This window comes from Rattus norvegicus, chromosome 11, assembly GCF_021556685.1.
Source record: "Rattus norvegicus strain SHRSP/BbbUtx chromosome 11, alternate assembly SHRSP_T2T, whole genome shotgun sequence".
Lineage (NCBI taxonomy): Eukaryota > Metazoa > Chordata > Mammalia > Rodentia > Muridae > Rattus > Rattus norvegicus.
In genome coordinates this window covers 97,832,646-97,848,713 of record NC_141544.1, presented here as the reverse complement: position 1 = coordinate 97,848,713, position 16,068 = coordinate 97,832,646, and the positions used below count along the sequence as shown (strand labels likewise).

At 42.8% G+C, this 16,068-nt stretch overlaps 1 protein-coding gene and 1 pseudogene across 2 annotated transcripts in view; both read right to left on the bottom strand.

Annotated features, from left to right (window-relative positions):
* The window catches only part of Spag6l (sperm associated antigen 6-like), a 94,838-nt gene extending 80,114 nt beyond the window's left edge, over nt 1–14,724 (bottom strand). Inside the window, 2 exon segments of the mRNA NM_001034960.1 lie at nt 14,479–14,574; nt 14,654–14,724. Coding sequence (NP_001030132.1) covers nt 14,479–14,574; nt 14,654–14,678 — 121 coding nt within the window. The 5' untranslated portion in view covers nt 14,679–14,724.
* LOC148002715 (NEDD8-conjugating enzyme Ubc12 pseudogene) lies at nt 11,723–12,695 on the bottom strand (annotated as a pseudogene). The gene has a single exon (XR_015633703.1). The product of XR_015633703.1 is annotated as an NEDD8-conjugating enzyme Ubc12 pseudogene (transcript).
* Nucleotides 14,725–16,068: the final 1,344 nt, after the last annotated feature.

The following is a 16,068-nucleotide window of genomic DNA, read 5'->3' as shown; positions in this document are numbered from 1 at the left end:
GCTCTCTCTCCCACGGGGTTTGGGAGCAGTGAGCTGCGGGCGGGGATCAGCAAGGTTGGGAATCCAGCTAAAAACCAGAAGTGTCCGGTCCCATAGGAATGTTGCCTCTGTGTGTCCTGAGACCACTAGTCAGGTCGCTTGGAGCAGAAAAGTTGGTCTTACCTGCGGTCCCGCGGCTCAAGTTTGCTTGTGGGTGTTGCTTTTGAGCTCTCTGCGAGGGCAGCAACCAGGAGGACCTGCGCCGCCTTTTCCGGGAGCCCCCGTGCACCTGTTTCCAACTTTTAAAGTAGTTGACCAACTGTATGAGGTTTAGGATTGAGTCTTTTGGATATTCAGAGTGATGACTTGCTGAGGACCACCCCTCTCCAGGAGGGGTCAGTAGACCCAAAAAGGTAACATCAACCATTTCCCATTCTCTACAACCTGACTGGGGACCACTGTTCCCAATTAGCCTGATGGTTCTCCCCTGTATCTCTCCTCTTCTCGTGGAATCCTAGGCTCACAGCAACAGTGAGCAAGCCTAAGCAACAGATGTCCTGATCACCTTCCTCCAGAGTCCATGTAAAAATCATCTTATTTACAGAAGGGATGCTCCTGAGCTTAGAAACCTTCATTGTCTCAAGGTAACAGAGACTAGTTCAGATTGATCATTCAAGCATCAACCCTGAATTGCTGAAAGGCTAAATCCTAAGCCCCATTCAGTTGATCAACTACCTTAAAAGTTGCAAACTGTCTGAAACACCTTCTCAATAAAGCAGAGGCAAGATTTCCATACAAATAAATACTACCAATGACCTAACTCAAAATGCCTAGGTCCCATAAAAATACTCAAATATGAATAACCAAACAACAAGTCTCAACAAAAAATTAGTACCGCCATAATAATGTCCTCCTGAAAGATGACTTGGATGATGTACAAGACAATGAGTTCAGTAGCAGTAATAAACATGATGAAGGAACTCAAAAATATATGAATAAGTGCTGCAACAAAGATCAGTGAGTGGTAATAATGCACATCTTTAATCCAAGAATTCTGGAGGCAGAAGCAGGAGTCTTTCTGAGTTTGGGGCCACCTGGTCTGCAGAGCAACAAACCAGGGCTACCTAGAGAAACTCTGTGTTAAAAACAAACAAACAAAAACACAAACAGTTGAATGTATAATTAAACCAACTCAAAATAAAAAAATAGAATTAAATTAAGAGAATCTTAAGAAAAGTCCAAATGAAATAAAATGTGAAATTAAAGATTCAAAAAGTCAAATAAAAAATAAGATTGGATCAAGTGCAAGAAAGAATAACAGAACTTGAAGACAAGAAAGAAGAATTGGATCATTCAGGCAAAGAAAATATTAAATCAAAACAGAACCAAGAACAGAACATGCAGGAAATTTAGGACACTGTAAAAGACCAAATCAACAAATAAGGAGACAAGATCTAAGTCAAAGGCACACAAAACCATAAACGAAAAGTTCCCTAATCTAAGACGTCCAAGAGGCATAAAGAACACCAAATATATGGGACCTAAAAAGAAATATCCAACATCATATAGTAATCAAATTAATAAAATCACAGAACAAAGAAAGAATATTGAAGGCTGCCAGAGAGAAAGATTAAGTCATATATAAAAGCAGGCTCATCAGAATAAAAAGCCAATTTTTCAACAGAGACTGTGAAAGCCAGAAGAGATTGGACCAATGTTATAAAAGTTATAAAAGAGAAAAGATGCTAGGCTAAACTACTATACCCAGCAAAACCATCTGTCATAACTGAAGGGTAAATAAAATTTTCCATGATTAAAAACAGACTTAAGGAAATTATGCCCACAAAGCCAAATTTACAGAGGATACTAGAAGGAATACTTGGGTTTGAAGAAGAAATTAAACACACCCAAGAAGGTACAAAGAACACTGAATTTTAAAAAAGCATAATAAAATACCTCAAAAACAAAGGTACAGAAATTAATACACATTATTCAAAAATAACACTTAATATTCATGCTCTCAACACCCCAATGAAGAGACACAGAAAACAGATTGAATCTGAAAACAGAATATATCTTTTTGCTGCATCCGAGAAACACATTTCACCATCAATGATAGATATGATCTTAGGGTAAAGGACTGAAAAAGTTAGTCCAAGAAAATGGAACTAGGAAACAAGCAAGCATAGATATTCTAATTTCTGAGAAAGTAATCTTCAAACCCAAACTAATCAAAAATATAAGGAAGGACACTTTATACTCATTAAAGGAAAAATATACCACCTATGTATCAAACAGAGGAGCACCCAATTTCATAAAGAAAATACTATTAGGTTGAAAACCACAGATCAGTCGTAACACAGTAATAGTGGGTGATTCACACACCCTGCTATCAACAATACATAGGTCATTGGGGGGGAGTAAAGAAAGTTTGAAGTTAAATGACATCATACAGCTAATAGAACCAACAGGCATCTACAGAAACCAAATATTAAAGAATACATGGTCTTCTCAGCAGCCCATAGACCATTCTTCAAAATAGACTTCATATTAGGAGAAAAAGAAAGCCTCAACAAATATAGAAAAATTGAAATGTCATCCATGGATTAAAGCTAAATGTCAATAACAATGTAATTAACAGAAAATATGCAGACTCATAGAAGCTAAATAACGTACTGCTAAATGAAAACTGGGTCAAGAATGAAATCAGGAGGAAATTTTTTAATTCATAGAATTTAATCAAAATAAAAATATAAAACATCAAAATCTGTTGGACTCAAGGCAGTCCTAAAAATAATATTCAATACTGAGTGCCTAAATAAAATGAAAGACCTCAAATTAGTAACTTAATGACATACCTGAAGGCCTTAGATAAACAAAAACAAAAGAGATGGAAAGAGATAATCAAAATCAGAGCTGAAATTCATGAAATAGAAGTGAAAAGATACAAAGAATCAGTGAAAGTAGTTAATGCTGTGAAAAGATTAACAAAACTTTAGCCAAATTAACCTAAGAAAAGATAAAGAATCAAAATTAAGAGAATCAGAGATGAAAACAGAAATATAACAACAGATGAGCAAATTCAGAAAATCGTAATGACATACTTTAAAAATCTATATTCCAACGAACTGGAAAATCTAAAAGAAATAAATATTTAAACATATATAACCTACCCAGTTTAAATCAAGATGAAATTCATAACTTAAAAAGACCCCTAACATTCATTGAGATAAAAGACAGATTTTTGTTCATTGGATATATTTCTTTATTTACATTTCAAATGTTATTCCCTTTCCCGGTTTCCTACCCATAAGCCCCCTATCCCCTCCCACTCCCCCATCAGGGTGTTCCTTCCCCTATACACACCCCTTACCACCCCCCTGACATTCCCCTGCACTGGGGATCCAACCTTGGCAGGACCAAGGGCTTCCCTTTCCACTGGTGCCCCAACAAGGCTATTCTCTACATATGCAGTTGGGAGCCATGGGTCAATCCATATATAGTCTTTGGGTAGTGGTTTAGTCCCTGGAAGCTCTAGTTGGTTGGCATTGTTGTTCTTGTGGGGTTCCAAGCCCCTTCAGCTCTTTCAATCATTCCTCTAATTCCTTCAACGGGGATCCTGTTCTCAGTTCAGTGGTTTGCTGCTAGCATTCGCCTCTGCATTTGGCATGCTCTGGCTTTGTCCCTCAGGGGAGCTCTATATCTGGTTCCTATCAGCATGCACTTCTTAGTTTCATCCATCTTATCTAGTTTTGGTGGCTGTATATGTATGGGCCACCTGTAGGGAAGGCTCTGAATGGCCATTCATTCAGTCTCTGTTCTAAACTTTACTTCCGTATCCCCTCCTATGAGCATTTCTACTCCTTTTATGAAGGAATAGAAGCATCTGCATTTTGATCATCCTTCTTCTTGAGCTTCCTGTGGTCTGTGGATTGTATCTTGGGTAATTTGAGCATTTGAGCTAATATCCACTTATTAACGAGTGCATACCATGTGTGTTTTTCTGTGATTGGGTTACCTCACTCAGGATGATATTTTCTAATTCATTCCATTTGCCTATGAATTTCATGAAGTCATTGTTTTTGATAGCTGAGTAGTACTCCATTGTGTAGATGTACCACATTTTCTGTATCCATTCCTCTCTTGAAGAGTATCTGGGTTCTTTCCAGCTTCTGGCTATTATAAATAAGGCTGCTATGAACATAGTGGAGCACGTGTCTTTTTTATATGTTGGGGGATCTTTTGGGTATATGCCCAGGAGGAATATACCTGGGTCCTCAGGTAGTTTAATGTCCAATTTTCTGAGGAACCTCCAGACTGATTTCCAGAAAGGTTGTACCAGTTTGCAATCCCACCAACAATGGAGGAGTGTTCCTCTTTCTCCACATCCTCTCCAGTATCTGTTGTCACCTGAGTTTTTTATCTTAGCCATTCTCACTGGTGTGAGGTGAAATCTCAGGGTTGTTTTGATTTGCATTTCCCTTATGACTAAAGATGTTGAACATTTCTTTAGGTGTTTCTCAGCCATTCGGCATTCCTCAGCTGTGAATTCTTTGTTTAGCTCTGAACCCCATTTTTTAATAGGGTTATTTGTCTCCCTGCGGTCTAACTTCTTGAGTTCTTTGTATATTTTGGATATAAGGCCTCTATCTGTTGTAGGATTGGTAAAGATCTTTTCCCAATCTGTTGGTTGCCGTTTTGTCCTAACCACAGTGTCCTTTGCTTTACAGAAGCTTTGCAGTTTTATGAGATCCCATTTGGCGATTCTTGATCTTAGAGCATAAGCCATTGGTGTTTTGTTCAGGAAATTTTCTCCAGTGCCCATGTGTTCCAGATGCTTCCCTAGTTTTTCTTCTATTAGTTTGAGTGTATCTGGTTTGATGTGGAGGTCCTTGATCCACTTGGACTTAAGCTTTGTACAGGGTGATAAGCATGGATCGGTCTGCATTCTTCTACATGTTGACCTCCAGTTGAACCAGCACCATTTGCTGAAAATGCTATCTTTTTTCCATTAGATGGTTTTAGCTCCTTTGTCAAATATCAAGTGACCATATGTGTGTAGGTTCATTTCTTGGTCTTCAAATCTATTCCACTGATCTATCTGCCTGTCTCTGTACCAATACAATACAGTTTTTAAAACTATTGCTCTGTAATACTGCTTGAGGTCAGGGATGGTGATTCCCCCAGAAGTTCATTTATTGATGAGTATAGTTTTCACTGTCCTGGGGTTTTTGTTATTTCAAATGAATTTGCAAATTGCTCTATCTCTGTAAAGAATTGAGTAGGAATTTTAATGGGGATTGCATTGAATCTGTAGATTGCTTTTGGCAAAATGACCATTTTTACTATATTAATCCTGCCAATCCATGACTATGGGAGATCTTTCCATCTTCTGAAATCTTCAATTTCTTTCTTCAGAGACTTGAAGTTCATGTCATACAGATCTTTCACTTGCTTGGTTAAAGTCACACCAAGATATATTATTTGGGACTATTGTGAAGGGTGTCACTTCCCTAATTTCTTTCTCAGCCTGTTTATCCTTTGAGTAGAAGAAGGCTACTCATTTGTTTGAGTTAATTTTATACCCCAACACTTTGCTGAAGTTGTTTATCAGGTTTAATAGTTCTCTGGTGGAACTTTTGGTGTCACTTAAGTATAGTATCATATCATCTGCAAATAGTGATAGTTTGACTTCTTCCCTTCCAATTTATATCCCTTTGACCTCCTTTAATTGTCTGGTTGCTCTGGCTAGGACTTCGAGTACTATATTGAATAAGTAGGGAGAGAGTGAGCAGCCTTGTCTAGTCCCTGATTTTAGTTGGATTGCTTCACGTTTCTCTCCATTTAGTTTAGTTTCTCTCCATTTAGTTTAATGTTAGCTACTGGTTTGCTGTATATGGCTTTTACTATGTTTAGGTATGGGCCTTGAATTCCTGATCTTTCCAGGGCTTTTATCAAGAAGGGGTGTTGAATTTTGTCAAATGCCCTCAGCATCTAATGAAATGACCATGTGCTTTTTATCTTTGTGCTTGTTTATATAGTGGATTACGTCAATGAATTTCCGTATATTAAACCATCCCTGCATCCCTGGGATGAAACCTACTTTATCATGATGGATGATCATTTTGATGTGTTCTTGGATTCAGTTTTATCTGTAACTGTGTGTACGTGCATGTGAGTGTGTGTGTGTGTGTGTGTGTGTGTGTGTGTGTGTGTGTGTGTGTGTGTGTGAGTGCCTGTGCCCATGGAGACAAGAGCCACTGGATCCCCTGGAGCTAGAATTTACAGGTGGTTGTGAGCATTTTGGCCTGGGTGCTGGGAATCAAACACAGTTTGTCAGGAAAAACAGTACAAGCTCCTAATGGCTGAGCCTTCTCTCCAGCCCCTGAAACAACCAATTCTTTAATGACAACATCTTAGAAATCAGTACTAGTTCTATGGCTGATAGGGTGGAGTACAGAGGAAGTGGGTGTGATCCTGTCTAGTGACCTACGTGTGATCTATCCTGAGTATAGTGATGGTGAGCACACAGGAGCTGAGATTACATACAGTGAAATGCACACAAGACAACATGACTGAGGAAACATGAATGGAATAAATCACTTTCTGCCAATATTGGCATCATAACTATAGTAACAATAAACTTTTGAAATATCACTAGGGAATTAAATGGAGGGCAAAGGGCACTTATCTCAATTTTTTTCCATCTTTATTAACTTGAGTATTTATTTACATTTCGATTGTTATTCCCCTTCCCGATTTCCAGGCCAACATCCCCCTCACCCCTCCCCTTCCCCTTCTATATGGATGTTCCCCTTCCCATCCTCCCCCCATTACCACCCTCCCCCCAACAATCACATTCACTGGGGGTTCAGTCTTAGCAGGACCCAGGGCTTCCCCTTCCACTAGTGCTCTTACTAGGATATTCATTGCTACCTATGAGGTCAGAGTCCAGGGTCAGTCCATGTATAGTCTTTGGGTAGTGGCTTAGTCCCTGGAAGCTCTGGTTGGTTGACATTGTTGTTCATATGGGGTCTCGAGCCCCTTCAAGCTCTTCCAGTCCTTTCTCTGATTCCTTCAACGGGGGTCCCATTCTCAGTTCAGTGGTTTGCTGCTGGCATTCGCCTATGTATTTGCTGTATTCTGGCTGTGTCTCTCAGGAGAGATCTACATCCAGTTCCTGTCAACCTGCACTTCTTTCCTTCATCCATCTTATCTAGTTGGGTGGCTGTATATGTATGGGCCACATGTGGGGCAGGCTCTGAATGGGTGTTCCTTCAGCCTCTGTTTTAAACTTTGCCTCCCTATTCCCTGCCAAGGGTATTCTTGTTCCCCTTTTAAAGAAGGAGTGAAGCATTCACATTTTGGTCATCCTTCTTGAGTTTCATGTGTTCTGTGCATCTAGGGTAATTCAAGCATTTGGGCTAATAGCCACTTATCAATGAGTGCATACCATGTGTGTTTTTCTGTGATTGGGTTACCTCACTCAGGATGATATTTTCCAGTTCCAACCATTTGCCTACGAATTTCATAAAGTCATTGTTTTTGATAGCTGAGTAATATTCCATTGTGTAGATGTACCACATTTTCTGTATCCATTCCTCTGTTGAAGGGCATCTGGGTTCTTTCCAGCTTCTGGCTATTATAAATAAGGCTGCGATGAACATAGTGGAGCACGTGTCTCTTTTATATGTTGAGGCATCTTTTGGGTATATGCCCAAGAGAGGTATAGCTGGATCCTCAGGCAGTTCAATGTCCAATTTTCTGAGGAATCTCCAGACTGATTTCCAGAATGGTTTTACCAGTCTGCAATCCCACCAACAATGGAGGAGTGTTCCTCTTTCTCCGCATCCTCGCCAGTATCTGCTGTCACCTGAGTTTTTTATCTTAGCCATTCTCACTGGTGTGAGGTGAAATCTCAGGGTTGTTTTGATTTGCATTTCCCTTATAACTAAAGATGTTGAACATTTCTTTAGGTGTTTCTCAGCCATTAGGCATTCCTCAGCTGTGAATTCTTTGTTTAGTTCTGAACTACTTTTTTTTTTTTTTTTTTTTTTTTTTTTTTTTTTTTTTTGGAGCTGGGGACTGAACCCAGGACCTTGCGCTTGCTAGGCAAGAGCTCTACCACTGAGCCAAATCCCCAACCCCTGAACTCCATTTTTTAATAGGGTTATTTGTCTCCCTGCGGTCTAACTTCTTGAGTTCTTTGTATATTTTGGATATAAGCCCTCTATCTGTTGTAGGATTGGTGTCAATTTTTTTAATTAAAGATAAAAACCTTACTCAAGTCTAAATGCTCCCTTACCACTTCTACAGGGTTGTAGGTTCCAAAGGGATCCAGGTCTCAGAACAGCCCACAGAATCAACTAAGCAGGGTGCACAGGGGCTCATAGAGACTGAAGGGATGGACGCAGACCCTGCACGGGTCTGAGCTAGGCTCTGCGTACTGTGTTCTCTGTGTAGCTCAGTGTTCTTGTGGGACTGCTAACAGTGGGGGGAGGGGTGAGTCTCTGACACTTTTTTTTTATTTTTTTTTTTATTAACTTGAGTATTTCTTATATACATTTTGAGTGTTATTCCCTTTCCCGGTTTCCGGGCAAACATCCCCCTCCCCCCTCCCCTTCCTTCTGGGTGTTCCCCTCCCAACCCTCCCCCCATTGCCGCCGCCCTCCCCCCATAGACTACTTCACTGGGGGTTCAGTCTTAGCAGGACCCAGGGCTTCCCCTTCCACTGGTGCTCTTACTAGGATATTCATTGCTACCTATGGGGTCAGAGTCCAGGGTCAGTCCATGTATAGTCTTTAGGTAGTGGCTTAGTCCCTGGAAGCTCTGGTTGCTTGGCATTGTTGTACTTTTGGGGTCTCGAGCCCCTTCAAGCTCTTCCAGTTCTTTCTCTGATTCCTTCAATAGGGGACCTATTCTCAGTTCAGTGGTTTGCTGCTGGCATTCGCCTCTGTATTTGCTGTATTCTGGCTGTGTCTCTCAGGAGCGATCTACATCCGGCTCCTGTTGGCCTGCACTTCTTTGCTTCATCCATCTTGTCTAATTGGGTGGCTGTATATGTATGGGCCACATGTGGGGCAGGCTCTAAATGGGTGTTCCTTAAGTCTCTGTTTTAATCTTTGCCTCTCCCTTCCCTGCCAAAGGTATTCTTTTTCCTCATTTAAAGAAGGAGTGAAGCATTCACATTTTGATCATCCGTCTTGAGTTTCGTTTGTTCTAGGGATCTAGGGTAATTCAAGCATTTGGGCTAATAGCCACTTATCAATGAGTGCATACCATGTATGTCTTTCTGTGATTGGGTTAGCTCACTCAGGATGATATTTTCCAGTTCCAACCATTTGCCTACGAGTTTCATAAACTCGTTGTTTTTGATAGCTGAGTAATATTCCATTGTGTAGATGTACCACATTTTCTGTATCCATTCCTCTGTTGAAGGGCATCTGGGTTCTTTCCATTTTCTGGCTATTATAAATAAGGCTGCGATGAACATAGTGGAGCACGTGTCTCTTTTATATGTTGAGGCATCTTTTGGGTATATGCCCAAGAGAGGTATAGCTGGATCCTCAGGCAGTTCAATGTCCAATTTTCTGAGGAACCTCCAGACTGATTTCCAGAATGGTTTTACCAGTCTGCAATCCCACCAACAATGGAGGAGTGTTCCTCTTTCTCCACATCCTCGCCAGCATCTGCTGTCACCTGAGTTTTTGATCTTAGCCATTCTCACTGGTGTGAGGTGAAATCTCAGGGTTGTTTTGATTTGCATTTCCCTTATAACTAAAGATGTTGAACATTTCTTTAGGTGTTTCTCAGCCATTAGGCATTCCTCAGCTGTGAATTCTTTGTTTAGCTCTGAACCCCATTTTTTAATAGGGTTATTTGTTTCCCTGCGGTCTAACTTCTTGAGTTCTTTGTATATTTTGGATATAAGGCCTCTATCTGTTGTAGGATTGGTAAAGATCTTTTCCCAATCTGTTGGTTGCCGTTTTGTCCTAACCACAGTGTCCTTTGCCTTACAGAAGCTTTGCAGTTTTATGAGATCCCATTTGTCGATTCTTGATCTTAGAGCATAAGCCATTGGTGTTTTGTTCAGGAAATTTTTTCCAGTGCCCATGTGTTCCAGATGTTTCCCTAGTTTTTCTTCTATTAGTTTGAGTGTGTCTGGTTTGATGTGGAGGTCCTTGATCCACTTGGACTTAAGCTTTGTACAGGGTGATAAGCATGGATCGATCTGCATTCTTCTACATGTTGCCCTCCAGTTGAACCAGCACCATTTGCTGAAAATGCTATCTTTTTTCCATTGGATGGTTTTGGCTCCTTTGTCAAAAATCAAGTGACCATAGGTGTGTGGGTTCACTTCTGGGTCTTCAATTCTATTCCATTGGTCTATCTGTCTGTCCCTGTACCAATACCATGCAGTTTTTATCACTATTGCTCTGTAATTCTGCTTGAGTTCAGGGATAGTGATTCCCCCTGAAGTCCTTTTATTGTTGAGGATAGCTTTAGCTATCCTGGGTTTTTTGTTATTCCAGATGAATTTGCAAATTGTTCTGTCTAACTCTTTGAAGAATTGGATTGGTATTTTGATGGGGATTGCATTGAATCTGTAGATTGCTTTTGGTAAAATGGCCATTTTTACTATATTAATCCTGCCAATCCATGAGCATGGGAGATCTTTCCATCTTCTGAGGTCTTCTTCAATTTCTTTCCTCAGTGTCTTGAAGTTCTTATTGTACAGATCTTTTACTTGCTTGGTTAAAGTCACACCGAGGTACTTTATATTATTTGGGTCTATTATGAAGGGTGTCGTTTCCCTAATTTCTTTCTCGGCTTGTTTCTCTTTTGTATAGAGGAAGGCAACTGATTTATTTGAGTTAATTTTATACACAGCCACTTTGCTGAAGTTGTTTATCAGCTTTAGTAGTTCTCTGGTGGAACTTTTGGGATCACTTAAATATACTATCATGTCATCTGCAAATAGTGATATTTTGACCTCTTCTTTTCCGATCTGTATCCCTTTGATCTCCTTTTGTTGTCTGATTGCTCTGGCTAGAACTTCAAGAACTATATTGAATAAGTAGGGAGAGAGTGGGCAGCCTTGTCTAGTCCCTGATTTTAGTGGGATTGCTTCAAGTTTCTCTCCATTTACTTTAATGTTAGCAACTGGTTTGCTGTATATGGCTTTTACTATGTTTAGGTATGGGCCTTGAATTCCTATTCTTTCCAGGACTTTTATCATGAAGGGGTGTTGAATTTTGTCAAATGCTTTCTCAGCATCTAATGAAATGATCATGTGGTTCTGTTCTTTCAGTTTGTTTATATAATGGATCACGTTGATGGTTTTCCATATATTAAACCATCCCTGCATGCCTGGGATGAAGCCTACTTGATCACGGTGGATGATTGTTTTGATGTGCTCTTGAATTCGGTTTGCCAGAATTTTATTGAGTATTTTTGCGTCGATATTCATAAGGGAAATTGGTCTGAAGTTCTCTTTCTTTGTTGTGTCTTTGTGTGGTTTAGGTATAAGAGTAATTGTGGCTTCGTAGAAGGAATTCGGTAGGGCTCCATCTGTTTCAATTTTGTGGAATAGTTTGGATAATATTGGTATGAGGTCTTCTATGAAGGTTTGATAGAATTCTGCACTAAACCCGTCTGGACCTGGGCTCTTTTTGGTTGGGAGACCTTTAATGACTGCTTCTATTTCCTTAGGAGTTATGGGGTTGTATAATCACGTGGTGGTCAAAAAAAATAACTAGGGGCAGGTGACAGGGAGGAGAGGCAAGGCCAAGGCAGGGGCCAAGGCTACCCCACACACCCTACCTGGGCCCCCAATAAATATTTGCAGGGGATGCCTGGGCCAGTAACCCTGGCAGGGATGGGTAATTGCTAACCCTATTTCAGGCAGCGCTCGAAGTAGGTGGACCCGATGTAACCACCTCTCATGGAGCGCTGCACGTTTTGTTCAAACAGCCGCCGATTGTTCTGCAGGACCTCGGCAACCCTATTTCAGGCAGCGCTCGAAGTAGGTGGACCCGATGTAACCACCTCTCATGGAGCGCTGCACGTTTTGTTCAAACAGCCGCCGATTGTTCTGCAGGACCTCGGCAGCCTCCTTGTTCAGTGGGTCCTCGGGGTTGGGCTCCAAGAAGAGATACTGCAGGCCATAAATTATGGAGTTCATCGTAAGGACTGGCTTCCAGTCCTCTCTGAGGATGTTGAGGCAGACGTTGCCCTCGAGGTCAATGTTGGGATGATAAACCATTGTTTCACACTTCACCTTGGGAGGGTCATGTGGGTAACCCTGTCCCACCTTAAAGCTGAACACAAACTTGCCGCTCTTGTAGAAGCCTTCATCAGGACAGATAACCAGTTTGAAGTTGAGGAGGTCGTCTGGGTCTGAGAAGCTGATGTCACACGTCTTGGGCAGGTTCAGCTCGTTAATGTCCTTCTGAATCCGCAGCTGCGCCGCCGACGCCTTCTCGCTGCTGCCCTTCGTGCCGCCGGCCGACTCCTCCTCCTTCTTCTGCTGCTTCAGCGAGAACAGCTTGATCATCCTGCCGCCGCCGCCGCCGCCGCAGCCGCCGCGGGGCCCGGGACCCCGGCCACCCGGCCCCCCGCCGCCGCCTGCGCCGCTTCCGCTCCTCGGACCCGCTACCGCGGCCTCCTCCGCTGCCGCCCGCCCGGCCTGCCGCGCTGCTCCGCGCCCACCGCACGGCCCCGAGTCTCTGACACTTTTGCCAGGACTTTTTCCTCCTAGATTGCCTTGCCCAGTCTTGGTCTGAGGGTCTGTGTCTTATTGTAACTTGTTATGCAATTCAGTTAATATCTCTGGGGGACCTGAGTGGTTTTTTTTTTCTTTTTCAGGGAAACAAGAGAAATAGTGGATATAGGGGAGCAGGGAGAAGAAAGAGAGGAGACTGAGAGGAGCAGAGGGAGGGGAAACTGAGGTCAGGATGTAAATGTTTGAGAAAAGAATAAAATTTTTTAAAAAATAAAGAAAATATCCAAGAATAAACACTGAAATCCAAAGGACAAAACAAAGAACTAAAAGGTACGAGGTGTTTGAGTTAGTTTTGAAGATATCCTATAATGTGCCTGACGGTGGTGGCACACACCTTTGATCCCAGCCATCACAGTTAGGAGGCAGAGGCATGTAGATGGCTATGAGTTCCAGGACAGCCAAGGCTACACAAAAGTTGTCTCAAAAAAAGAAAGAAAGAAGGAGGGGGGAGGGGGAGAAAGGGGGGAGGGGAGAGGAAGGGAGGGAAGGAAGGAAAGGAAAGGAAAGAAAAAATAAAGAGAAAAGAAAATATCCTATAAAATAAAGGTTTCTTAAGACAAAATAGTGACAGTAATCCCATAGTTCAGTTAGTAGCTCATGCTTGATTCTGAGCAAATGAAACTCCTTCCTCCTCCTTCCTCCCTCTGCCTCTTCTCTCGAGCCTTTCCCCCTTCCCCCTCGCCCTTCTCCAGTTCCCCTCTTCCTCTCTCTGTCCTCCCTGCTTCTCTCTCTTTCTCTCTTCCCTCTCTTCTTTCTCTTCCTATCTTACTCTTTCTCTTCCCCACTTTTCCCACTCCTCAATTCAAGGGACAGATTTAGAGCATCCTAAGGATTTTACAAAGCCATGTCTTTACCTACTTACAATCTAGGAGCTTAACATTACATGTTCTCTACACAAGACCAAAAGTGCTATGATGTGTCTTGAATTTTTCTGTTGTAAGGATGCCTAAGATGGTCAAAAGTGGGCTAGAGGGAGTGAGGACATGGCCTAATGAGTAAAGTGCTTGCTGAGTAAGCTGAGGGCCCTGGTTTGGATTCCCCAGCACCCACAAAAAAGGGGGGGCATGGTGGCAAGTGCCTGATCTCCCCCAGCCCCTGCACAGTGCATTTGCTAACAGCCAGTCTTACAGAAATGACAGAGTTCAGATTCAGTGAGAGATCCTGTGTCAGGAAGACATACCTGTCAGGGACACGCGGGCGGGCGTCATACACACACACACATCCAGACACACACAGAGGGGGGGGGGAGGGGAACGGAGGGAGGGAGGGATGGAGAGGGGGGGGCAGGGAGGGAGGGAGGGAGAGATCGTGAATAAAATGGATCTGATTAGGAAGAGTAAGATCTATGCTAAATGACTTCCAGGCAATTCATACTGCTTTGAATTATCCTGACAACCTGCCTGATTTCATGAGATCCCCTACTCCCCCCCCAAAAAAATAGGGGACTGGAGATTGTACAGGAGGAACTTGGAGACAGCTCTCTGACTCACCGGGCACACACACTCTCAACAACAAAACAAAACAAAACCTTAGCAGTAAGGAACCCAGGAGGACAGCAGCAGAGGGGGACAGGGAGTCAGGGAACGGAAGAGGATAAGAGATTAAGGTGGGGTGGCAGGTGAAGGGGAGTGTGTGGGATATTAGGGACAGCAAGGTTAGTGGCCCTCAGAGCCAGCAGCTGAGGAAGGAAGACAATGCGTGGGGTGCAGACTCACCTGCATTCTGTAGCGTTTCTATGTTTTGGGGTCTGGTCGCCAGCTCTGCCACCATCTGCACGAATTGCGTCCGGGCTTTCTGGTACTGCTCGAACACTGAGAAGAGAGACCCGGTGGAGGTGTCCTACGACCCGAGGCGCCAACCCTCCCGAGTGCCCGCTCGCCTTTGCCATACCTTGAAGCACCTGCCGCTGGCTCATGGCGCCGCCCCCGCTTCACCAAGTGCAGGTGGTCGGCAGATACCAGGACTCCTGCCTCTGCTGGGCCGGTACTGAGATCCGTTCCTCTGTGTATACGTCTCCAGGGCAACTGACCGCAACCGGGCGCAACCGCCAGCAAAGGTCGTGACGTCACGGCCAGGATGCGGAAGGCTAGTAAGCTCTATCAGCGTACAGCGCGCCTTGCACCTGCCTGAGGTAGTGAGGGTGTCTCTTGGCCAGCGACTGTCAGAAAACATGGTCCTCTACACACGGACCCAGAGTGGCTGGGGTGGTGCCTACAGGTGCGGGCACCACACACAGTCCAGAACAACCAAACATGTAACCACCGCGTGTAATCTGGTCGATACAGTATTGTCAAAGCAGCCTTAACACTGTTTTGTTTCTGGTGTATCCCCAGTACACAGGACATTTTTGGTTTCTGGATCTCTGAAAACTCAAATAACCGTATACTTAATTGCACTTACTACAGCAACTAAGAAGTCTGGGACAATCAGTGGGGAAAGCAGAACAACAAATAATACTTTTTTTTAATCTTTATTAACTTGAGTATTTCTTATTTATATTTCGATTGTTATTCCCCTTCTCGGTTTCCAGGCCAACATCCCCCTAACCCCTCCCACTCCCCTTCTATATGGGCTTCCCCTCCCCATCCTCCCCCCATTACCACCCTCCCCCCAACAATCACGTTCACTAGGTAAGAACAAATAATATTAATATCCTATGGTCCAGGGTTACTCTTAATAACAACTTTGTGATCTGCATTTCCTTGGATATTTTGTTTTAAAGTCGAGCTTCATTTTGTGGCTGAGTGACATTTCCAAAATGGGGTGGGGACTGTATCTTGAGCTTAAAGAAAAGCAGTTTCTTTGTCTTATTACTAAAAATGATATTCTTGGAAAGTTTCATACGAGTACAAAATGCAACGATTTTTAAGGCATATGCAGGAGTCCCACACACTGTGTTTTTAACTGGCCTTGTAGGAATGAGATCAAATTTCAGAGATATTTTAGGCTAAAGGTATTTTAAACAAAAAGGTGGTTTGATGTTCTTTGCACTCTCACACAGGAGAACAGCTGGGGTCAGGGGAGGGTTGGGTAGGTGGTGTGGGTGTGTGGATGAGTGTTTGAAACAGTCTCTCTCTACATAGCCACGAATGCCCTGGAATTCACTATGTAAGCCTGGCTGACTTTAAATTCAGGGCTTTGAACTTTGCCTGCCTCTACCTCCTGATTGCCCTCAGCCCTCGCTAAACAGAACAACTCTTAACTGAGAAAGTCTCCAGTAACTTTTAACAGTCTATGCATTACACTTACATTGGTTTCTACCTTCTTTTTCAAAAGTTACCAAATATTTCAGTAATGTGTGTCTC